Source organism: Calliphora vicina, chromosome 1 (assembly GCF_958450345.1).
Source record: "Calliphora vicina chromosome 1, idCalVici1.1, whole genome shotgun sequence".
Classification (NCBI taxonomy): domain Eukaryota; kingdom Metazoa; phylum Arthropoda; class Insecta; order Diptera; family Calliphoridae; genus Calliphora; species Calliphora vicina.
Genome location: NC_088780.1, coordinates 108994438 through 109020937, shown reverse-complemented (window position 1 = coordinate 109020937; position 26500 = coordinate 108994438). Strand labels below are relative to the sequence as shown.

At 30.5% G+C, this 26500-nt stretch overlaps 1 protein-coding gene across 3 annotated transcripts; it reads left to right on the top strand.

Moving 5' to 3' along the window:
- On the top strand, window positions 1-26500 carry sp3 (spermathreecae). 3 transcript variants are annotated; one of them, XM_065515474.1, is made up of 12 exons: window positions 2-242; window positions 14802-15469; window positions 15960-16254; window positions 16311-16831; window positions 16885-16955; window positions 21550-21765; window positions 22042-22278; window positions 22337-22653; window positions 22716-22846; window positions 22974-23677; window positions 25959-26103; window positions 26179-26500. In XM_065515474.1, the coding sequence occupies exons 1-12, from the start codon at window positions 146-148 to the stop codon at window positions 26305-26307; spliced, it is 3531 nt and encodes a 1176-aa protein (XP_065371546.1). In that variant the 5' UTR covers window positions 2-145; the 3' UTR covers window positions 26308-26500. The 3 variants fall into 3 exon arrangements, with proteins under 3 accessions (XP_065371545.1, XP_065371546.1, XP_065371544.1); XM_065515472.1 differs by lacking the exon at window positions 21550-21765; XM_065515473.1 differs by lacking the exons at window positions 22042-22278; window positions 22337-22653; window positions 22716-22846; ... (1 more) ...; window positions 25959-26103; window positions 26179-26500 and having other exon boundaries at window positions 1-242; window positions 21550-21838.

Below are 26500 nucleotides of genomic sequence, written 5' to 3'. Positions count from 1 at the left end.
CTTTATTCGTAAAATGTCATTCGCTGTGTAAAGAAGGTGTAAGAGAAAAAATAATGCAAAAATTTTAGTTGGTCTGTGAAAAAAAGAAACAATTGTGAAAAATTGTTAATAAAATTAAGAAATATTACGAAATAACACAACGAAAATGGAAGTATTTCAAACAGATAATTTTTACATATTTGTAAAGCGTGAAAAAAGTTTATGGTGGAATCGAACAACATCGGAATTTACAATTAAAGCAGGTAAAACAAAAGAAATTCCTACCCACAGGAAAATGAATGAATTGTAATGATGCACTACCAAAGGGATGGCAAACAATTTACAAGAGCATTGACATTTATAATAAATAAAAATTTGTATAAACAACAAAAGTGTTATAAAATATTAATCAAAAAGTCTAAACTTTTTCCCATGATAGTTTTTTGTGCAAATGAGTCAGATTGTATGTGCTTGTTGAGTAGGTTGAGGGAATACTACTTGGGAACTATTAAAGGGAAGTTAAATGTAGTGTTGCTACGTGTTTGTGAAGCCATCAATAATAAATGTTTATTTGTTTTTAAGTTCTTTCACTTTTATTTTAATTAATTGATTTGGAAGGCGTTAACAAACGTTCTGTCTGGTTTAAAGACTATTGAGGGAATCTTTTATTTATAAGTTATTAGTGCTTTTGTCATGAAATTTATTAAATTGCTCAAATGCATAAACACACAATTTTAAATTAGTTGCCCTACAGCTGTTGTGTTTTCATTTCTGGTTATTTAATCAATATACTCTTTGTTAACACACTCAGCTCTGTCGCACTCTCTTTTTCAGTCCCTTGGGGCGGTAAGAGTAATATTTTTTTTTTATATTGGGTCCAGTTATGGTTTTCTTTTGTTTGTTTTTTTATTTCTATATGTATTTGATCTTTTTTGTATCCCCCCACTTCTAGTTCTCTTACAATGTCAAGTGTATAATCTGTGATTTTTTTTGTTTACTTTTTGCTTTTCGCCCCAATGGGTTGTTGTTGGTTTGGGGTGGGGGTTGTCATTTACAGAACGTGTTGTTTATATTTGTTAAACTTGTTATTCGTATATATTTATATGCAAAAGTTTTAAAATGTTTTTGTTCGTAATAATTTTATGAATTTCTTTATCTCTCTCCATAGGAAACAATTTAATAAAACAATAAATTGCAAATTAAATAATTATTTTTTGTTTGTTTGCATTTATTCTCTTGTTAAACATTTAAATACATATGAGTAATGATTAAGCAAAATAGTATGATTATGAGCTTCATATTATACTTTTTGAAGATACTTATCTTAGAAATATAAGGAGCTTGCAAAGAACAAAGTCCTAAAATTAAAATAATGTACATACAGTATTGGCCATAACTAAAGCACCCCCTCAATGGATTTTTTCAAATCATAATTTTTTTGATAAAAACGGCTTTTTTGGGATGTATTTTGTATATAATTTATTAACTAATATTGTTAATGTTCATTTAATATTCATTTAGTAAAAGATAATTTTATTTAAAATTAATTTAAAATGATAAATCATATAAAAACTCAAAACGCAATGGACAAAACAAAAGCACCCTCTTATAAGATGTTTAAAAATTTGACTCGGTACTGCATATTTGCAATGTGAGTTATCGGGAATCACATGAATGGACTTAAAAATTCCAAAAGATAAAAATATAGGAAGACGTAGTGTGCAAAATTTAAGTTTTATACAGTTTATTTTAATAAAAACAAAGGCATGGAAAAAGAACTCCAGTGAATTTAAAATTAAAGTTATTGAAGACTGGAAGACGGGTTTATGACGACATGAATTGAGTAAATAATTTTCAATTAACAGATCAGGTTTTTTCAGGCTCATTTCAAAGTTTTGCAGAATGGTCGCATATCAACGGTGCATTCTGGAGGACGTCCGCAAAAAAAACACGATATTATGATTACTTGATCAAAGGAGCAATTCAAAAATATCCTATAGCATAATCTAGTCATGTATGAACAAGTTTAAGCTTATGCGTTAGCGAAAGAACAATCCGTTGAAGAGCAGTACAAGTCGGATTATTCAGTTGACGACCAGCAAAAAAACCCATTATATCAGCTAAGAACAAGAAAGCTAGACTGGAGTTTGCCAAAGCGCACATCGACTAGAGTGTCCAAAAATGGAAGACAGTACTGTTCACTGATTAATCCAAATACAACTTAAAAAGTTCCGATGGAATAAGGCGTGTACGCAGACCAAAAGGAGAAAGACTGAATCCTAAGTATTGCAAAGGAACAACTAAACATGGAAGAGGCAATGTAATGGTCTGGGGTGTCTTTTCTGGTCAAGGAATTGGGCCAAATCATAAAATTTATTGGATTATGGATCGGTTTATGTACCGTGATGTATTGAAAGCTGTAATGTTGCCTTATGCCAGTGAAGAGATGCCATAGGGAGCTTACAACAGTATAACGATCCTAAGCACCCCTCCAAAGTTTGTAAAACTTGGCTACACAGCAATAAGATTCTAGTTCTTCATTGGCCTGGTCAATCTCCCGATCTCAATCCTATTGAGAACTTGTGGCACATTGTTAATATGAAAATAAATCGTGAAAATTGTTGAAATAAGGATCGGAAATTTTCACGATTTATTTCATGCAGTTAAAATAGCTTGGGAAGGAATATCGAAAAACGCCAAAAAACATATTATCTTCTATGCCAAGAGATGTTCTTGTGCCATCCAAAACAAAGGATTTGCAACAAAAAATTAACTAATTTTTTTTTTACAGTATATCCTTGAAGGGGTGCTTTAGTTTCGTCCGTTTCATTTTTTACCTTAAAATATTTTTTTGATTTTAAGTTACCTCTTATAGAAAGGTTAACTTTGAAAGTATTTGTTTATCAATACTAAACATATTAACAAATGAAAATAATACATAATAGATATTTAAAACTTTGATTTTATACAAAAAAATACCATATGAAAAAAATTCATTGAGGGGGTGCTTTAGTTATGGCCAATACTGTACGTATTTCTTAATAGGTAATTTAAAATTTTTAGTGAATGAGATCGAACTAAATTCATCCTTAAAAACTGTTTAGCCTAAAAAGCACGCTAGTAAACAATGTAAATGCTGTTTGAAACTAAAGTATATCTGTGATATAAATTCAATTAATAAATTAGCAGTTACAAAAATTATAAAAAAAAATTGTGAGACATCCCAGCAAAAACTTACATTGAAAAGTAATGAGTTAAAATTTTAATATGACTACTCTTCACCACTTATATATTGGCATTTTAACACGGTGAAGTCATTGGAGGCAAGTACTTATCACCTTCGCTTATAAATAGAGAGTTAAATAAGTCATTACCACGTTCGCTTACAAATAGGGAGTTAAATAAGTATAACATACAAAATATTATTTTTCATCTCATTCATATTTGAGAGTTTTCAAGAAGGCATCAATTTGTATTAGATTTTAATCAACAAAAATTTAATCAATAAAACGTTAAAAGCGTTTTTTTATGAAATAATTCTGAATTTGGTAAATCAGCTCATAAACAAGTACTTATGCATCGGATTATATGACAGCCATCACTAAACTACTTATATGTAATGCAGGTAGTATGAAGTAGTCATTGAAAAGTAAGCAGTTCAGTCATTGCAACTCATTAACAAGTTTTTGCTAGGATGTACTGTAAAAACTCAACATTATTTATTTAGAAGGTATTAGGGATGCCAAACGGAAATGGGTTTTACAAATCCCGGGATTCGGGATTTTAGAAATGTAAATCCCGGAATTTCAGGATTTTTCGGGATGTTTCAAAAAACATCAAGTTCAACATTTAAAACTATTTGTTTCGTTAATACACTAAGTAAAAATATAACAAAGCTAAAACTAATGCATTGAATTAATATGTATTTGACACAGAAAATATTTCATATTCTTATTCATATTCATACCCTATTCTGAACTTTATAAGAATGAGAAATCCATAACAAAACTGAAAATTTAAAATAAAATATAAAAGTATTGTTTTATTTTATAACAAAAAATTTCCGTCTGTCTGTACTAGAATTTAGTACTAGAATTTATAGTGTAAAGTAATGCGGAAACCGGGCTACATTTGTCCCTAGTCCACATACATGGTCCCCTTCAGAAAATGACTTTAACATTCATAATTGTCTACCAACTTTTGTGAGGACCAGTCCATAATAATATAACCTCTATATCAGAAAATATTTTATTGTCAATAAATAATTTGTATATACATATTAGAGTGACAATCAGTTGTATGGAAAAAAATTTTTGTTAAAATTTTGAAGAGTGCCGGGTGGAATATTGTGACACTAGGCCTAAATGTTAAGTGCTGAAAATTTGAGCCAAATCGGGCAACGATTTCTGGACGCGCATCGAGGTCAAAGTTCAGATATATGCAAAATTTTACTGTTAATATGGAATAAATAGGTGAAACTCGTTAACTTTCTGCATTGTTTTCTAGAAATGTGTAGATTTATTTATATTAATGAATATTACATTAAAAAAAAAATTTTGAAAATTAGCCCTGTATCTCCTTTGGTTCAAAATGACCCAAAAACTGTATTATCGCCAAAATTAGAGAAAAATGCAAATTTTTCAGTTTTTGAAAAAATTTTGCTACTAAATAAATACTTTTGCAATTGAATGTAAAAGAATCGAAATATGTACGTAATTATCGTTGTAATGAGATATAAATGACAAAATTTGATTAAAAAATTTCAAAGTTATTACAAATTCGCCAGACCATTAACGTGTTTCAGGCCAATTGAACAAAAAATTTAGGAAAAAAATTAAGATATTTCGAGAAAAATTAAAATAAAAGCTCATTTTTACTTAAAATATGTCCATATTTACTTGTATATGAGTTTTTGTCTTCCTAGGATATCGTTAACCTATTCGCAGGTAAGGCCAAAAAAAATAATTTTTTTTAACGGCTGTTTCAAAACTCCATTTTCAAATTTTTAAAAATTTTGTTAAACAAATTTCAGATTTTTTCGATCATCACATCGGGGTTTATTGAGATCAAAATATGGAATAAAAATATGAAAAAATTATGCAATACCTCTTACAGTTTTTCCGTACCTGCGATTTAAATTTTGGGTTTTTCAAGAAAAACTAATTTTTTGTCCATATTTAGGCGAATGAGTCCAATTTCCTTACTGTTATAAATTTTAAGTAAAACCTATTCATAATATTATATTCCTTGTAATTTTAAATATGTTCTGAAAGTTTTACTAAAATCGGAAAACGATAACCTTTGAATCGTGAAGGTCAAAGGTCAAATTTTTCAATATTTGGAATTTTTCATGGAGAGATAGCGAAATGTTATATATTTTTGGGCCGATTTTCATGAAACTTGAGGAAAATATATATTGGTGTCTAGCATTTACAACAACAGTGCAAAAATGGATTTTAACCTTTAAGAGGACTTTTCAAAAGAATATATGCAAGCAACTTCCATACGACTGGAATGTTCATTTGGAAATCTTACAGTGAGTTCCATATATTGCCCCCCACGATTTTCGATGACTAAGGACAAATTTGAAGAATTCTTTGAAACTCTAGGAGATCGTTTCCTGGCATGTGGTGATTACAATGCGAAACACACATACTGGGGTTCACGGCTAATTAACCCTAGAGGAAGACAGCTCTACAAAGCCCTAGTTGACAGTAGGAATTGCCTGGATGTCATATCCCCTGGCCAACCAACATACTGGCCTACTGATCCTAGGAAAATTCCTGACCTTATAGACTTTGCCATATCCAGAAATGTAGATCGAAATTCAATATCTACGGAAATATCTTTTGATTTATCTTCCGACCATTCACCCGTAATAGTCACCTATTATGGGAAAAATATACCAAAATCTCCTGAAAATATTCCGTTTTACAAAACAAATTGGCTTAAATACAGAAAGTTTATCAGTAGCCATATCCACACAAATCCAAATATACAGTGTGAGGGAGAGATAAACGAATGCGTCAATGACTTCACGTCATTAATTATTTCGGCTCTGGATCATTCAAGGATCGAGATCTCTAGAAAGCCAAAAATGCATATTTCCAATTCAGATATTGAACGATTGCTTCTCGAAAAGAGAAAGCTTAGAAGAGAATGGCAACAAAATAGATCACCTGCTGCAAAGCAGAGGCTGTCCATCGCTACTAGAAGACTGAAGAGAGCCCTTTGTTTAGAAGAGGATCGCAGAAACGAAAGATACATTGAGAGTTTGACGAATACTACACATACGAACTTTTCTCTTTGGAAAGCCACACGTAACATCAAACCACCGGTAGAGGGAAAAACTCCGTTGAGAAAATCTGACGGTAATTGGGCAAGAAATGATAAGGACAAAGCATTAATTTTTGCCGAGCACCTACGTAATGTATTTAAGCCAAATCCACCCAACAATGATTTTGTACTGGAAAATCCTCCTGTTCACGAGACAGCGGATGATCATATCAGAGTAAGTCCCGAGGACGTTCGAAAAGTTATCAAAAATAACACAAATACAAAAAAATCTCCAGGATATGACAAAATTACGCCATCCATGATTAAAAACCTACCGAATATAGCTATAATCGTGCTATCTGTATTGTTTTCTGCGATCATTAGACTAGGCGTTTTCCCAACTAATTGGAAAATTGCTCAGATCATAATGATACCTAAACCAGGAAAAGATTTAACAATGCCGTCTTCATACAGACCTATAAGTCTACTGCCATGCATATCAAAGTTATTTGAGAAAGTATTGCAATGTAAAATTATTCCATACTTAAATAACCAAAATATTATCCCAGTTCATCAATTTGGTTTTCGTGAACAACATGGAACCATTGAACAAGTTAATCGATTGACTGGAGAGATCAGAAAATCTTTTGAAAATAAAAAATACTGCTGTGCTATCTTTTTGGACATCGCCCAGGCCTTCGACAAGGTGTGGCATAAGGGGTTGATTCACAAAATTAAGTGTCTACTGCCACCAAGTACGCATCGATTGCTGGAGTCATACATATCAGACCGAGTTTTTAGAGTGAAATATTGCGATTATGTAACAGGAAATTATGAAATTAGAGCTGGTGTTCCACAGGGAAGTGTTCTCGGACCAACACTTTATTTGATATATACTTCTGACTTGCCTGTGTGTGATAGACTTACCATATCAACTTTCGCTGATGATACGGCAATACTTAGCTCACATGCAGATCCGCAGGTAGCTTCTACGAAATTGGCAAATTATCTGAGACTCGTGGAGATATGGTTGAATAACTGGAGAATACGAGTAAATGAACTCAAAAGTAAACACATCACATTTACTCTCAGAAGGGGTGATTGTCCACCTATCACACTAAATAACATAAACATTCCACAGACAGATACTGTTACATACCTTGGTATTCACTTGGATAGACGACTTACTTGGCGTCGTCATATAGAAGCCAAGAGACTTCACATGAAGTTAAGAGCATCTAGCCTTCACTGGTTACTCAATCACCAATCAAAATTAAGCCTTGACTATAAAGTCATCCTGTATAAATGTGTTTTAAAACCAATCTGGACATATGGAATCCAATTGTGGGGAACGGCCAGTAATTCCAGTATTGAACTTATACAGAGGGCCCAATCGAGAATTCTTAGGATAATGACAGGTGCACCTTGGTACATAAGAAATGAGAACATCCATAGAGACCTACAAGTACCGTTGGTTAAAGACGAATTCAAGAATGTCCGTGAGAAATACATCATGAAATTGTGGAACCACCCGAACCCGCTTGCAAGACATCTCACACAGACCCAAACAAGATCAAGGCTTCGTAGAGCCGATCTACCACCCCGCTAAGATGTGGCCCTTATGAACATCAACGCTCCCGTCAGAGAGCATTTAGTTTTAATTTTAGTTATAAGATTTTATTACTTATTGTCAGGCCTAAGTAAGGCAGATTCGATAAATAAATAAACGTTAAAAAAAAAAAAAAAAAAAAAAAGAGGACTTGGGGTCAAAATGGTTGTGTTTTTCGTGATTTTAAAAGTTGAGGGTAATTTGAACCCCAAGTGCTGCTAAGGGTTAATTTCCATTTTTGTGCTGTTATTTTAAATTCTGGACTTTATGTTATATTTTCCTTAAGTTGCATTAAAATCGGCCCAAAAATATATAACATTTCGCTATCTTTTCATTAGAAATTCCAAATATTGAAAAATTTGACTTTTGACCTTCACGATTTAAAGGTTATCGTTTTCCGATTTTAGTAAAACTTTCAGAACATATTTAAAATTACAAGGACTATAATATTGTGAATTGGTTTTACTTAAAATTTATAACAGTATGGAAATTGGACTCATTCGCCTAAATATGGACAAAAAATTAGTTTTTCTTGAAAAACGCAAAATTTAAATCGCAGGTACGGAAAAACTGTAAGAGGTATTGATATAATTTTTTCATATTTTTATTCCCTATTTTGATCTCAATAAACCCCAATGTGATGATCGAAAAAATCTGAAATTTGTTTAGCAAAATTTTTAAAAATTTGAAAATGGAGTTTTGAAACAGCCGTTAAAAAAAATTATTTTTTTTGGCCTTACCTGCGAATAGGTTAACGGTATCCTACGAAGACAAAAACTCATATACAAGTAAATATGGATATATTTTAAGTAAAAATGAGCTTTTATTTTAAGTTTTCTCGAAATATCTTAATTTTTTTCCTAAATTTTTTGTTCAATTGGCCTGAAACACGTTAATGGTCTGGCGAATTTGTAATAACTTTGAAATTTTTTAATAAAATTTTGTCATTTATATCTCATTACAACGATAATTACGTACATATTTCGATTTTTTTGCATTCAATTGCAAAAGTATTTATTTAGTAGCAAAATTTTTTCAAAAACTGAAAAATTTGCATTTTTCTCTAATTTTGGCGATAATACAGTTTTTGGGTCATTTTGAACCAAAGGAGATACAGGGTTAATTTCCAAAAATTTTTTTTAATGTAATATTCATTAATATAAATAAATCTACACATTTCTAGAAAACAATGCAGAAAGTTAACGCGTTTCACCTATTTATTCCATATTAACAGTAAAATTTTGCATATATCTGAACTTTGACCTCGATGCGCGTCCAGAAATCGTTGCCCGATTTGGCTCAAATTTTCAGCACTTAACATTTGGGCCTAGTGTCACAATATTCCACCCGGCACTCTTTGAAATCTAAAAAAAAAAAATCGGCTGTCACTCTAATACATATATATAACGATATTAACATAAATTTCGATACAAGTCATTCATTCATAAATACTGATTCAAGTCTCCATAGAGGGCCAAAACTAGATATTGATGGTGGGTATACAAGATTCGCCACAGAATATAACACTCTTACCCCCATTTTCTCAATATCTGGTTATCGCTTTTCGTAACGATAAACCTCCAATTAACATTTTTTTTTGTATGAGAACTGTCAGTTTATCGTCACGATAAAAAATAACCAGATATTGAGAAAATGGGGTTTACTTGTTTTATATTAGTACATATTATAAGTATGCTATTGTTTTAGGTATTGTTTTTCACAAATCCCGGGATTCGGGAAATCCCGAAAAATCCCGGGATTTTCGATGAATATGAATTACTTCTGAGATGGTTCGAAAAAGTATAAAAATTTTGAAATATCTTTCAATTTAAATTGTGGAATTTTTTATTTTTAGATTTTTTAAAAATTAAATTTTATATTTTTTAATAAAATTTTGAAGTTTTAAAAAATTTTGGAATTTTAAAATATGTTTGATTCTTTGGAAAAATTCCATTTGTTGTAAATTTGGCGAATTGTTGATTTTTGTAAAATTCAGGATTTTTTTTTTAAATTTTCTATTTTTTGTTAAATTTAAGATTGTTTTATAAAATTGTTGATTTTGTTAAAATTTTTCAATTTTATTGTTTGAGTGTATAATTTAAAAATGCAAACAACTGATCATCTTTTGAGGCCACGAACGAATCAAACCAATTTCAGATACGCGTTCTGCATCGATCGAAATAAATAGTAGTCGGACGGGCTTGGTCTGGACTATAAGGAGAGGCCTACCCCCATACATATTGAAACTACCCACCATACATACATATTGATGTTTGGTACACATGATTGGGCACAGTCGCAAATAACATTCTTACTTGTTAATATTTCTTATCTTTTATCACTCTTTTTTTAATAAAACAAAAAACAAACAAACATTTCTAACAAAAAATACATGTTAATAATAATAATTAAAATTAATGCAATAGATAAGGGATTGCGAAAGAAATGCCATTAAAGCTTCATTAAAATTTTAAGTTAACAACATATTAAGTAATTAAAAAGTATAGCAAAATTAAAAAAAGCTTACAATATTTATATATGAGAGTATTGATTTGTTGAAATTGGCTTAAAGCCAAAATAAATGCAGTCATTTGTGATGGTAAAAACTCTAAAGTAAATTACACGCAAATTTTTTATATTCGTCATTTAGAAAAACTTAAGACAATATATTCATTCCATTCTTTGTGTTCTACATATTGCTTTTGAGTTTATAGTTTTTATAGAAATTTTATTTTTGTCCTTCTGATAAAAAAAAATATGACGCATTTTTAGTCACTTATTTCTATACCTTTCACTATGAGTGTTAGTTAAGTTTGTCAATGCGTTTGTTTGAGAACTATAAAATGTATTTATTTTGAGAAGTCAATTTAAGAAGCTTCTTCCCAAAGACTGGATCCTGTTACCGAAGTAATAGAAATTACCGTAACAGTTAAGAATCGGTAGCCAACCTTGTTATTCATCGAAATAATCTGAATTTTAATTTTCTTTTAGTGTAGACTAAAGTGAAGTTATAGAAGATTCGACATAGCCGCATATTCAACTCTTGCTCTTTATGTTTTTAACAGCTATTGTTGATCACCATCAATGAGCTGGTTACAAAATATATTTATTTTATTATATTTAGAGATTGCGTGATATGTATTGAATTATTTTAAGTTCAATAATTTAAAACGTAAGCTAAAAATTATAATTGAATTAGGTGTGCTTTTCAAAATATGTATGTGAATTTGTTGAAAGTAGTAGACAGTCCCTGTAGGTAAAATTCCATGGTGCAAGAGTACAATTCTTGACTGACTATACGAATATGCAAAAACAAGATGGTCCATAGAGACTACTTGTAGGACGAAAAGGGCAATATGGTCTGAATATAATTTTCGTCGATCTATTGCTACGACGAACACACCTCGGGTTTTGCTGTGGATTTTAGTTGCGGCGATCACAGGTCACAGTTTATTCGGATTGCTTGCCAGGATATTGAGTCTTACATTTAACGACTTTTTAATACATGCCTTTGTTCTTGCATCTGGAAGTTTGCTTAAGACCTCAATACGGTTGAGGGGGTACTGATTTATTTGTACACTAAATCTAAAACCCTTTCTTTCTAGCTATTATAACGGGAATGATTATGATGGACTCAAGTTTGTCACGACTTTATAGGCCTATTTAAATTTATTAGATTATTATTTCATTATAAAGTGAAAAGCTAAAACTAGTTCCACTATAATGAACTGGTACCAAAACGGAAATTCCACAACTATTATTTCAATCAATTAAGGAACTAGGTAAATTCTTGCAGAACGATATCTGAAGATCCTCCCAATTGATTTAAATATATCAGATTAGTTTTCTTACAATTCTTTGCCAATATTAAGCAATTAGTTGTATGTACTACTACGATTAACCAAACAAGATAATATTTTTTTTGTGTTTTTTATAAACGGTTCAACAGGGGGTGTCATTAATTATTTGGTATAAATTGTATTGCTTTTTTACGTGTCAATCAGAGATAATTACTTAAGTGCATATATTCTCAGTTTTTATTTAATGCCAATGATTTTTATATATGTAACTATTTTTAGTATCTTTTTGTTTTTATAAAATTAATGTCTCTATTTACGCATTAACAATTTATTGCTATTAATAAACTATAATTTCAAATTTAAGTTGTTGTGTATGACCTCCTTTCCTTCTACTCTCTAATGCATTTTGTGTTTTGATTCAAGAAACATATGGCAGTAATCCTTCGAGGCGAAAAAGCGAGTAAACAAAAAAAGGAAATAATATATTAATATTTAGTGTGTGTATTGTTATACCGGGTTAATAGAGTTCATAACTTGCATTATTATTAAATATTGTTTTTTATAATCAAACAGGAAATAAGAAAATGTTGGATGGCCAATGAGAAAAATAAAATGAGTTTCATAGATATGAAAACTTGATAATTTGAAACTATTACACTGTGATGTCTTAAATATATAGCGGAAAGGACCTTAGATATATATTTGTTTATATATACTATTTATTAGGGCTGTCAATTATTTGAATTTTATTTTAATATAATAAAAGTTAGAAGATAAATTTGTTAAAGATTTAATATAAGATAATGCAAATACTGTTAAAAAGTAAAGCATACATAAAGCTATTACTGTTTCAATTGTTACTAAAGTTTTTGCTGGTTAATATTGTTTCTTAAAGCAATTTTATTAAGTAGTACAAAATACTATCCATATATTAAACGGTGTCAAGAGTCAATTTGTACATATGTACATTAGAGTGTCCCTTAGAATTAATTTTTTTAACGGCAGTTTCAAAACTCCAATTTCAAATTTTTAAAAATGTTGTTAGACAAATTTCAGAATTTTTTGATAATCACATGGGGATTTATTCACAACATAATAGGGTATAAAAATGTGAAAAAGGTATGTCAATACCTCCAGTTTTTCCGTACCTGCGATTTAAATTTTGCGATTTTCGAGAAAAACTAATTTGTTGGCCATATTTTGGTGAATGAGCTGAATTTCCTTACTGTTATGATTTTTAAGTAAAACCAATTCAGAATATTATAGTCCAGGTCAATTTAAATATAGTCTGAATGTTTTACTTAAATCGGAATACGATAAGTCTTAAATCTTGAGTGTCAAAGGTCAAATTGTTCAATATTTGGAATTTTTCATGAAGAGATAGCGAAATATTATATATTTTTGGGCCAATTTAATGAAACTTAAGAAAAATATAACATGAAGTCTAGTATTTACATTAACAGTAAAAAAAATGGAAATTAACCCTTAATAACACTTGGGGTCCAAATGATCCTGAACTATTAAAATCACGAAAAACACAGTCTAAGGGTATCGTGTGAATTCAGCACCCTTGTAAGAATTAGACACATCAAAATATGTACATGAAATTTTAACTTTGATTATCCGACTAAATAAAGGCCAAATCACGTTATTACACTTCTACACAAAAGTTTTTTTTGAATACTTTGCAGAAAACTTTTATTTGCGAAACACGTTAATTTTGCTCAAAAAATATATTCGAAAATTTTCATTTTTTAAAAAACCGGTTTCGAATACGGATTATATATTTCTTTATTTTTACTAGAAATTATTGGATTACAAATATTGTGTATTTTTATATGTAAGTAATACAAAATTCAAAGGGGAACAATAAAAAAAAGTTTAAAAAGTTGAAAACTGTTATTTAAAAATATAAAATATTATTAAAATGCAGTTTTTTTGAATACAAAACATTTATTTTGATAGATATCCAACTAGCATCCCACTAAGCGACCAAAAATTTCTTCAAGGGAAAGACTTAAAATTTCAAACATTTTTTATTTTTAAATTTTTTTTACTTATATTTTGTAAATTTATTTGTAAAATATAATTTAAATAAATAAATAACTGTTTGTTCATTTCAAAAAATTTGAAAGCTTTTTAAAATATTTAAGTACAAGAGTTTTTGAAATGAATTTTTTGCGATGAGTGTCTTGGGGGCATGCTTAAGCATTAGAGGGTTAACATTTTCTGTTTTTGTCACAAATAGTTTTGGTTGCGACGAAGAAATCTATGCATTTAATCGAATTATTCCATTGGTAATAAATCACAAGCACCAACATTTTCCGACAAAAATTTCCACTATCTGTTAGTGGAAACTGCACATTTACTCTGCTAATAAATATACTTACATATGTATTGGTTATATTTATATTTTGCATATAGTATATAATAAAATCAAAAATGTCCTTACTTTGATTGCAAATTTAATATTTAATCCATCATCATCATCATTCACATTGTAAGTTTATGTTTGCCACTTAAACGAAAAAGTCGATTTTTTCCCTCATAAAACTAAAATAACCCACTTTTGAGATGACTTTTTATATCCTTGATGGCTAGTATACAACTACTAGAGAGTTCATGTATTTTATTCATATATAAAATTAGTTTGTTGTTTGGTAAATGCCAGGCGACTACAACCAAACAGCACGTACTTAAACTTTTTTTTTTTGTATTTATGAAGGAAGGCGGGTTGAGGGAAATGAAAAGTGAATATTTGCTTTTTAATATATTTGTAAACATATATATAACTGCTTTTAATATTTATTTAAACTACTAGAACATGTTTATAAAAAAAGGACATTCACAAAAAATCTAGTTCAATATTTCATTTGAGACAGAATGTGTTTATAGTGGTTTTTAAATGGTGTCAATAAAACAGAAAGTTTTAATGGATTTCAATTGTATGTATGATAACCTTTAGGTTTCCCATAATTTGCGTGTCAAAACCAATTAACTGTTTCACAAGGATAAACATGTTCAACACCTGCAGCGCGGAAAATATAAACAATACACAATAAACTTGTAATTAGGAACTGTTAAACAAATAATCAATAATTCATGTCCATTTCTTTATTTGTTCACAATCATTCTAGGTTGGGATCTGTCTTCGGTGGATGACATTGAATGTATTGGCATAACACAGGGCATAGTAGGTGTCATCTCGTTGCCCAATGTCTATGAACCACATCTAGTGATAGTTAAAGAGGCCACTCCCATTGGTGTTTTATATCCACCACATTTAGTTTATAAAATTAAATCCATCTGTTTATTAAGTTTGGATGAACCCGATGCTGCATTACCCACTTGCACTCGACATGCTAGCAGTTCCAATACCACACCCACGCACTCGAGAAACTCTTCAACTTCATCCTCCATAAATGCTAACCTTAATTCCAATGCTAATTTGACAACTGCTGCGAGGCCCAAGCTATTCGAGGGCAATCAGTTGATGAATAAAACCTGGGGTGCTGTTAAAAGTGCTGGCAATACTATTAAGAATACTACACAACAAGCGGCTGCCTTGGCCTCTAATCAAGTCAAATCATCGGTGGGTATACGAGATCCATCACGCATTGGCAAACGTATAACGGAGGAGTTGCATAAAATATTCGATGATACGGATAGTTTTTATTTTTGTTTTGATCATGACATCTCAAATAATTTACAAAGACATTTGCCCGTGGGCTCAACGGATCAACAGACACCAGATGAGAGATTCTTTTGGAATATGCACATGATCAAGGATATTATGGCACTAAATGTGAGTATCATTATTAAATATCATAAATTACACCAACGAACACAGAGAAAACACAAGTTTCTGACCTTAGATTTTCGGATTTTCATCATATTCGGTAAACACATACAGCCCAATTATGAAAAAATTTTCCCTTTTCTCATTTTTCCTATTCAAATTCAATGTTAAAAAAAAACGAAAAGGGAAAAATCTCCCGGGGAATTTTTTTCATAATTGTGTTGTGGAATTTATTGGACATTTACATTTTTATTATTTTAACGATTAATTTAATTTTTTTTGTAAGATCATGAAAATACACACATTTCATTCAGTTGCTTGATGTTGTTGTTTATATTTTATTTTTTACCCAAAAAAGCCCACAAATTAAATGCCTCTATTTGCCTACCAATGCTCTAAAGAGTATGTGTTTACCGAATGTGATCAAAATCGCAAGACTCAAGATCAATTTGTTTGTAATAATTTTATAATTTTTCTAAATATTTTTACATGGAAGGATAAAACCTGGATTTTGCCCATCATACAAGGATTTGTTCAGGTGGAGCCTTGTGTTATAGGCAATGAATGTTTTACTTTGGCGTTGGTCTCTAGAAGGTCCAGGCATCGTGCTGGTACCCGTTATAAGCGACGCGGAGTTGATGACAAAGGAAATTGTGCCAATTATGTAGAAACAGAACAAATACTCTCATTCCGCCATCATCAATTGGCTTTTACACAAGTAAGAGGCTCGGTGCCAATATTTTGGTCACAGCCGGGCTACAAATATAGGCCACCACCACGTTTGGATAGGGGTAAGTGAAATATTAATAAACTAAAATTAAAATTTTCATAATAAAACCTGTTTTAGGTGAAACTGAAACCCAGGACGCCTTTGAAATTCATTTCGTTAAGGAAATCGATATTTACGAAGGCGTGTGCATTGTTAATCTTGTGGAGCAGAGTGGCAAAGAGAAACTTATAGGTGATGCTTATGCCAAACATGTCTTGAAATACAATAACGATCGTGTCGTCTATGTGACCTTTGATTTTCATGATTATTGTCGTGGTATGCACTTTGAAAATGTCTCTACCCTTGTAGAAGCCCTAGCACCAGAAGCTGGTGCCATGGGTTTTCATTGGCGTGATCAACGTGGAGTTATCTGTAATCAAAAGTCAGTGTTTCGTGTTAATTGTATGGATTGTTTAGATCGCACAAATGTAGTGCAAACTGCTATAGGCAAAGCAGTTTTAGAATCACAACTAGTTAAATTGGGCCTATCTCCCCCCTATTCACCCATACCAGAACAGTTGAAAACCCCATTTATGGTATTATGGGCCAATAATGGCGATATTATAAGTCGTCAGTATGCGGGTACAAATGCTTTAAAGGTATGTTTATTGTAATCACTGCCGTCTATTAATAATATATTTTTTTTTGTCAGGGTGATTACACTCGCACGGGAGAACGTAAAATTAGTGGTATGATGAAGGATGGCATGAACTCAGCTAATCGGTGTGTATTTATGTATTATTGTTTGTTTATTTGTTGGTTGTGTTATTTTTTTTTTGCTTTTAGTTTTGATATGTATTTAACTTGTTGTTTTCGTTTAGGGTAATAATTGTTGAAAATACTTTGCCAATGCTTAATTCTATGATTTTTTTTACTATTGTAAAAATATGGAAGGAATTATCTTTACCATTTCTAATTATTCTACTAATACGACTTTCAGTTTTTTTATAGCATGCTTTTTCTAACTTTTTTTTGAAAATAATTGTTGAAGAAATTGTTTTCATATGAAAATTGTTAATATGATTTTCAAACACTTATCGCGGTTGCAATATGTGTTTTACGCCTACGACAATTTCGTACTAGGTTAAAGATAAAATGTAACCAGTTTCTTGAACCTAGACGCCTAGGCCTAAAACTCGGTTTATCAGATCTCAGGCATATTATATATCTATATATATGCCTGAGACAATATTTTTTATATTAACACTAGCTGACCCGACAGACGTTGTCCTGTCAAATTAAAAAAAAACTTGTGTTCGATTTGTGAATTTGTGAGAAGCGGTTTGAAATTGGTAAAAATAGTTAAAATTAAAAAAAAAAAAAAACATTGTTGAATGATAATTATACCCTTCAGCTTCGTGAGAAGGGTATATATAAGTTTGTCATTCCGTTTGTAATTTCTACATTTTTCATTTCCGACCCTATAAAGTATATATATTCTGGATCCTTATAGATAGCGGAGTCGATTAAGCCATGTCCGTCTGTCTGTCTGTCTGTCTGTCTGTCCGTCTGTCTGTCTGTCTGTTGAAATCAGTTTTCTGAAGACCCCAGATATCTTCGGGATCCAAATCTTCAATAATTCTGTCAGACATGCTTTCGAGAATTTTGCTATTTAAAATCAGCAAAATCGGTCCACAAATGGCTGAGATATGAGGAAAAAACCAAGACAACCTCGATTTTTGACCTATTTTTTACCTATATCTGGATTACTAAGACATTAATATAGACAATATGGATATCTAATGATAGATATTTCAAAGACATTTGCAACTACGTATATAAGACCATATTAAGTTGGACCTACAATGGGTCAAAATCGGGAAAAAAATTTTAACCCGAATTTAAAAAAAAAAAAAAATTTAAAAAACAAAAAATATTTTTTTTAAAATTTAAAAAAAAATTTTAAAAAAACAATTTTTTTTAATTTAAAAAAAAATTTGAAAAAAAATTTTTTTTTTAAATTTAAAAAAAAAAAATTTTAAATTTAAAAAAAAAAAAATTAAAATAACAATCGAAAAAAATTTTTTTCCAAAAAATTAAAAAAATGGAAAAAAAATTTAAATTTTGTTTACCTAAAAATATTTAAAAGTTTGAAGTATAATTTGGTGAAGGGTATATAAGATTCGGCACAGCCGAATATAGCACTCTTACTTGTTTTTTATACAACTAAACTTTTGTATGGTTGTGTGTTGGTTTTTTTGACAAAAAATCAACAAATCGTATGTTTGAATGTGCATGCTTTGAGTATTTTGTTTTTCTGTTGTGTTTTGTTTCTTTTGGCGTTGTTGTTGTTTTTTATACAATTAAACGTATGTTTGGATGTGTGTTGGTTTCATTGCCTTGCGTATTTTGTTTTTGTTTTTTCTTTTGGTGTTCTGTTTCGTTTGGCGTTGTTGTTGTTTTTTGTGTTCTTGATAAATTTAGGATGCTGTAAGCTGAAAGTGGGCAATGTACATACATACCTATATAGGTACTAATTATAAAAAATAATAATGCATCCACAACAAAGGTGAAGGGTATATAAGATTCGGCATAGCCGAATATAGCACTCTTACTTGTTTTTATTCATATTGGGTTATGTTTGATTTACATTTGATTTTAAAATATATACAATGAATCTTATGGTCATAGAATAAAGAACCTAAGTCTGTTGTCAAAAACCTAAGTCTTGCAACAAACAGAACAACATGTAAATCAATGTACATATATCTGAAATATGAGTGATCACCGATCGAGCTCCTTTTCTTGATTAAACGCTTATTGGCCAAGTTATTAGCGAATTTATATATTTTGAGTTTTTATATACAAAATCGGTTTTTGGTCAGAAATATGAGTGATCACAGATCGAGCTCCTTGATTAAACGCTTATTCGCCAAGTTATTAACGAATTTTTATAATTTGAGTTTTTATATAAAAAATCGATTTTTGTTCAGAAATATGAGTGATCACAGATCGAGCTCCTTTTCTTGATTAAACGCTTATTGGCCAAGTTATTAGGGAAATTAAATATTTTGAGTTTTTATATAAAAAAACGATTTTTGTTCAGAAATATGAGTGATCACAGATCGAGCTCCTTTTCTTGATTAAACGCTTATTGGCCAAGTTATTAACGAATTTATATATTTTGAGTTTTTATATAAAAAATCGATTTTTGTTCAGAAATATGAGTGATCACAGATCGAGCTCCTTTTCTTGATTAAACGCTTATTGGCCAAGTTATTAGGGAAATTAAATATTTTGAGTTTTTATATAAAAAAACGATTTTTGTTCAGAAATATGAGTGATCACAGATCGAGCTCCTTTTCTTGATTAAACGCTTATTGGCCAAGTTATTAGCGAATTTATATATTTTGAGTTTTTATATAAAAAATCGATTTTTGGTCAGAAATATGAGTGATCACAGATCGAGCTCCTTTTCTTGATTAATTTGATAATAATTAATTTAGATAATTTGAGTTTTTATATAAAAAAACGATTTTTGTTCTGAAATATGAGTGATCACAGATCGAGCACCTTTTCTTGATTAAACGCTTATTGGCCAAGTTATTAGGGAAATTAAATATTTTGAGTTTTTATATAAAAAAACGATTTTTGTTCAGAAATATGAGTGATCACGGATCGAGCTCCTGTTCTTGATTAAACGCTTATTCGCCAAGTTATTAACGAATTTATATAATTTGAGTTTTTATATAAAAAATCGATTTTTGTTCAGAAATATGAGTGATCACATATCGAGCTCCTTTTCTTGATTAAACGCTTATTGGCCAAGTTATTAGCGAATTTAGATATTTTGAGTTTTTATATAAAAAATCGATTTTTGTTCTGAAATATGAGTGATCATAGATCGAGCTCCTTTCCTTGATTAAACGCTTATTGGCCAAGTTATTAGCGAATTTAGATATTGTGAATTTTTATATAAAAAAATCGATTTTTGGTCATTAAATATGAGTGATCACAGACCGAGCTCTTTTTCTTGATTAAACGCTTATTGGCCAAGTTATTAGCAAATTTAGATATTGTGAGTTTTTATATAAAAAATCGATTTTTGTCCGGGAAATTAGGAACCTCACTTTACTTAGTGTTCGGAACAGACAATAATCAGGTGAAATATTTGACAACAGCTGATTTGTTTATTTGTTATTGTTAAGTCTCAAGAAACCATCTTATCTTTTAAGATAAGATCAGTATACAGAAAGCAATGATATTGACATACGAAAGCAAAACACTGTCATGGCAGTGAGTGGCAGTGAGTGAAATTTCCAGAACCAGCTTGAACGCTGTGTAATTGTACCGGTTGTATAAAAGATCCTTATCACTATCATCGTCAGTGAAGACCTAAAAAGATTCCCTTGTAGAGATAAAGAATAGATAAACATAACTTCGTTATATTAAATAAATCCAGATATCAGGGCATCAAATTTGTCAAATCTAGCTGCAATTAAAAAAATTATGGAAATACCACGCATAATTGTCATTCTGCCTAGCTGTCAGATTTACAGCAAACACCAAAACTCGGACGTGTAATATCTTCTTTACATCAGGACAGCTAGTTTTAATGGCTTTCAAACAAGTTTAAAATCATTTAACCCTTAAGTCATTAAACAAATAATTGGTGGTTTATTATTAAATTGAAATTAACAAAAAATAATAGGAGCCATTCTAATGTACGTACCGAGAAAGAAATCTATTATTTCCACAACTTGTCGCATGCATATAGCTAATACTCTTTCTAGATAATCGTTGCGGAACGATTTGGAATGGTTCTGACACCATTTCTTGAATCAATGATTTTAACTCGAAATTGTCACTCTCGGAATTATGTTTTTGGAAGCAGTTTCTAGATCTAGATCATTCACTAGCTATCTTTGTTTGAAATTGTCATGCTTGGAACCAGTTGAGAATTTGTTATTGTTTTTTGTTTTCAATTATAGAATCTGTTTGAAAACTAGTCAAGAACATAGAACCAATGTAAAAAAAAAATTAAGTGGAATAAACTAAAAACATCAACAGGCTCTAAATATCATTGGAAAATTTCTATTTCCAAGGAAAGCATATTTATATGATTTGTCTCAAATTTGAGTTGGAGTATAATCAGAACTTGATTTCTCAAAAATGTTCAAAATTTCATTTGAAAACAATTTCTCACAACTTAATCACTCATACTTTTATTAAAGTCCTACTACTAACAATAATCATCAATAAATAAGTTAACTATCATACATTTTTGGAAACTGGCAAAATATAACATCTTTGTCTCATGCTCTTTCTAAAAAAAAACAAAAACAAAATACAAACAATCCTCTTTCTCTCTTCGTAGTTTTTTCATACAAAATTTTGCTGATACTTTTCGTCAGTGCATGATTGATTTAATGCAGGGTCAACTCAATGATGCCCAACAATTGAAAGAGGATGAGGTGTTGAGAACCATGCTACTGATTTTGTGTCCTTCAACACCAGCCCCAACACGTGGCTACTTTTATGCTGGTGTTTTACAGCCAGAAATACATTTGTTGGAAAATATTATTTATACCAGGTTGAACGGAAAATAACCACTAAACCATAATTCCATTGACAATAAATATTTTCAACAATTTGTTTTAACGAAATTATTATTTAATGCGTTTAATTTATTTATGTTTTGTTTCTTTTTTTAAAAGGTATATTTTCTTGCTTTACTTCTGTTGATTTATTTTGAGTATTTTTATTTATTACTAAAATGTTTTACACTTATTTTGTTTGTTTATTTATTAGTCATTGCTGCCGCTTGACTGGGATTATTATACATATTAATATTTGTGTTTACTTTTAGTTATTACCTGGCTCGTTTTAAGGACAGCTATCGTCAGGCCACTATTGATTTAATGTTGGGCAATCCGGTTACCCCCGAATCTTTAAACGCCTTGGGGGGCCAAGCGGTCCCAGACGACAGCGATGCTTCAGAGGGCGCCGAACACGCAAAATTGCTTGTGGAGGATTGCCGTAAACTATTGTTGGGCTCAGCTCAATATCCAGTGGGTGCTTGGGGTCTTATAGATGCCGATCCTAAGTTAGTTTAGTTTGATTTTTTTTTTTTAATTTCCATTAATAAATTATTTTTTATTTAGTTCTGGTGACATAAATGAAACTGAAGTCGATACTATACTTTTGTTAACCGATGAAAGTTATATAGTGGCTGAATACGATTCACATTTAGATAAAATTGTGCGTTTTGAGAAGGTGTTGCTGCAAAATGTTACCCAAATTGAATTGGGCATGTATCAACAAACGAAAATCTTTCAAGGGTCTTCTCCGGCCATGCTATGTATAAGAATTAATTATACTTTAGAGGGTGCTGATGGTTATTTCCATATGTTTAGATCGGCTAATATACGATTCTTTAATAATACAGCTTATCCTATAAAAACTCCGGAGGAAATATCTGGTAGGTGGAATTTAAATGGATTAATTTGGAATAATTGGTTTTAATGTCGAGTTTTCATTTAGAATCTATGCAGTCTATTGTGGAAATGTTCCGTATTGCTTTGGATAATGTGGGTCGAGAAGATGTCAGATTTACCACAGGCGGTAATTTGCAAAGGCGTAAAAGCAAAAATCCTTTACTGGAGGTGCCAAAGGTAAATTTTGCAAGGCATTTACTCTAGTTATAAATGATAGAAATAAGTTTTCATTAAGCTATTTTTTAATTTCTACATAAAATTTTAACTTTTTTTAATTAATCTCTTGTATTTTTTAAAACTACAGCAAGGCTTGCCACGCAATCTGTCCGAATCTCAATTAATGCAAATAAGTTCAAAGGCATTTTCGAATGTCGCCGGTCAATTTTCCAAACTGGGTCAGTCCCTAAATCCTAATAAATCCAAACAAAGTGCATCCGCCTCATCATCGGCCTACAACTCAAAACGCACCTCACCTACATCCTCTAATAAAACAGCTCAAATAAATCCTCAAGTAATGCGTCAATCACAAACTTCTATTGATAAGGCCATTGAGGCAACAGAGAAACCCATGTTTACCGTTGGCCGACAACCCAAATACTCAAGTGGTTCAGATTCGGAGGAGAATGACAGCAGTATCTATGAACCAGAAATTGATTCCGACACTGAATTGGCCATATCTGCTATAACAGCAGCGGAAAAGGTTAATTTTAATAATGAAAATAATTTCCTACCCTCGGTGGGTATTGTCATGGGTAATGCTCAAGAGGCTGCCGCGGCAACTCAACAGTCACCCACATCTGCTGGTATGCAACAATTTGGCGATAAAGACAACCATGCCAAACATTTGGAAGATGTTTCGTCCATTTCTATATCGTCGGTGGCAAATAATGTGACATTTCCCACGGGTCTCTTGGAGAATGCACCGCTGGTAAGGCCCATAACACCAAATCCTCAAATTTGTGTGCAGGATGATGGGGGTAATTTTACAGCAGACGCTATGCAACAAAGGTCGGTATTTTATACATAATTGTGATTGTATTGTGCAACAGACAAAACATACTTAGTTGTAATAATAATAATTCGTATGTACTGTAATGGTGGCTTGCGTATTGTTCTATACTTATTAATGTTACAAATGTTAATTTTTACTCGAAAACAATTTATTATTGATATACCTCATACATATATGATTTCTTTATTAGTATTATAAATGTACTACTTCTTCTTTGTAGTTGTTTGTAAGATGTTTTTTATTTTTTATTTTATGTTAATTATATTGCAATTTTTCATTAGTATTTATTTTGTATGTGATGTTTTTTATTTTGTAAAAATTATTAATGTAAAAAAACGATGATTTTATTGTATACAAACTATTTTAGTTTTTTATTGTTTATATGAAATTTGTTAAAGTTTTAGGTAGGGATTATAAAATGATTTGTCTGCAACTTTGTTACAAGTTCGTTTTTGAAAAATGTACCTTTTTAAAAATATGTCCTATTTATTAAAGAGAAAATACTATAAAATGGCCTTTTTAAAGGTCTAGGTTATGTACCTTTTAAAAAAAGAACTTTAGAAAATAAATAATTCAACAGTTGTGTCTTTCTTGAAAACAGAAATCGAAATTGTGTGAATATTTAATGGTTTTGATTAGGCTCTATTCGATTTTTAGATCTAACCTGAGAGTTATAAAGCTCAAAAATAAAACAAATTTAAACTTTTAATTGGAGACGAAAATCTTTTTTTATTGTATGTAGATAAATATTTCCTCGAAGAAGGAATACGTTTCGTATTTAAATAAGATTACACATAGTGCTTTTGTAGAATTGTTTTATAATGTGAAAACAACAAGCATAATTTGGTGAAAACAATATTTACTCGCTAAAAACCAGTAAAGTACATCCAACAAAGTTACATAAAAAAGGAAGCGATAATAGATTCTAACGTTGTTAAAGATAGTATAATTAATTTAATGTAGTTATTACCAAAAGGATGCAACCTATACACACAAGGTTCTAGCGAATACAGAAGTTTCCCATGAAAACATGCTAAATGTAATCATGCAATAGACTAATAAAATAAATCAGTCATATCTCGACATTATAAGCGACATTCAAGGGCTACTGTACCTCAGGACAGCTTCAACAGATTGTGTCAGTATCGCATAGGTACGATCCATAAAAAAGCTTCATGCTTTGCCATACAGAGATTTAGGTCACCATAAGTCACAAATTAAATGTATCCATAAGTCCGAAAGCGAAAAAATTCAATTATGTCCAACTGTAAAAAAGAAGAGGTGGTCATCTCGATAGTCGCGTGTAAAATCAATAAATGGTTAACACTTTGTATTAGAATTTCAAACAGGGTAATGGATTAAATTTTGTAAAGCTCATATATGTCTCGATATTAGGGAATATTGGTCAATTATTAAAGGATTATTAAAAAATACAGGAATGGCTGTGCCAACTAAAGAAGAATTCCGAACTAAGTGGAATTTCGCAGCCAACAAAAGTGGACGAAAATCTCGCGCAAACACTTATGTAAGTTCAATCGACTTCGGATTTAACCTTTAACGCTTTGTTCAGTAAAGTAAATCTCAAAAGTGATTGTTCCTTCACTTTACTAGAATGTTTTCTTTACAGTTCTCCAGTTGTTATCAATTATCTTCCTCTTTGAGAATCCTTAGTGATTATTTCTTTTGCTATACCCAAACCAAGTAGAAAAAAAACAAATTCCAAATAAATGTGGAAAACAATTAATTTAACATAGGGTGATGGTTCGTCCTGTTCATTGAATCAAAAGTGAATTATCTTATAATGTTTTACCAAATTATTAAATAAATACGTAGAAACAAAATAATTAGCTATGAAATATGTACTCCTCATTTTTATCTGAAATTAGTTTGGAAGTTGTTAAAAATAACTTCCAAAATATCTTAACAAATTTCATATTTACAAAAGAAATGTATTTGTAATAGCCATGATTTTAGTTAAATTTCTTTTAAATATGTAACTTTTTGATTTTTTAAGTATTGTTTTATTTAAACACTTAAACCATATAAATAAATAGTAAATGTATTATTTATGCACCGAAAGCTTTAAATGCACACATGTTTGTTGTCTACAAATGTATTGTATTCAAAACTTATTTATCAATGTGTTCTTTATAGAATTTTAAATAATAAAACAAAATTATAAAACCAAACTCCTCATTTATTGTTCTTTCTTTTTTGGTAACTAAACAAAACTTCCTAAAAAATATCCAATATTCCCTTTACGTATCTAAATTATAGATCAATATCGCCAAAAGATTTAAAATTACCCATTAATAGCAGCAAATTAAATCAATTCAAATCAATGACAAGTCCTCTAACAAAAATAGCCAAAGGAGTACAAAATATTGGCATGAATTTGGATCCTAGAAAAATTGCCACCAAGGTAAATTCAAGAAAAATAAAACTAAACTAACAACTAAATCATTATTACATGAATTTTATTATTAAACCATTTCAGTCTGGCGTTTTAACACCCACTACGGCTTCAGCTGAAAATTCTCCGCCCGAGCGTGGCGCTAGTAACAAACTGCAATTGGAGGAAATGTGGCAGGAGTCAAATTGTAAAACCAAATTAATTGCTTTGTAAACTAAAGGCCTACTAAACACAATAAATGGAGTAATATTATGTATTAATGAAATTATAACAATTATTATTACCATAGCATATTAAAATATACTAAACTATACATAAATAACTAATCAACTCACAATATACACACAATTAATTAATGATACAATAACAGAACTAAAGTTTTTAAATACACACAATGCAATTATTA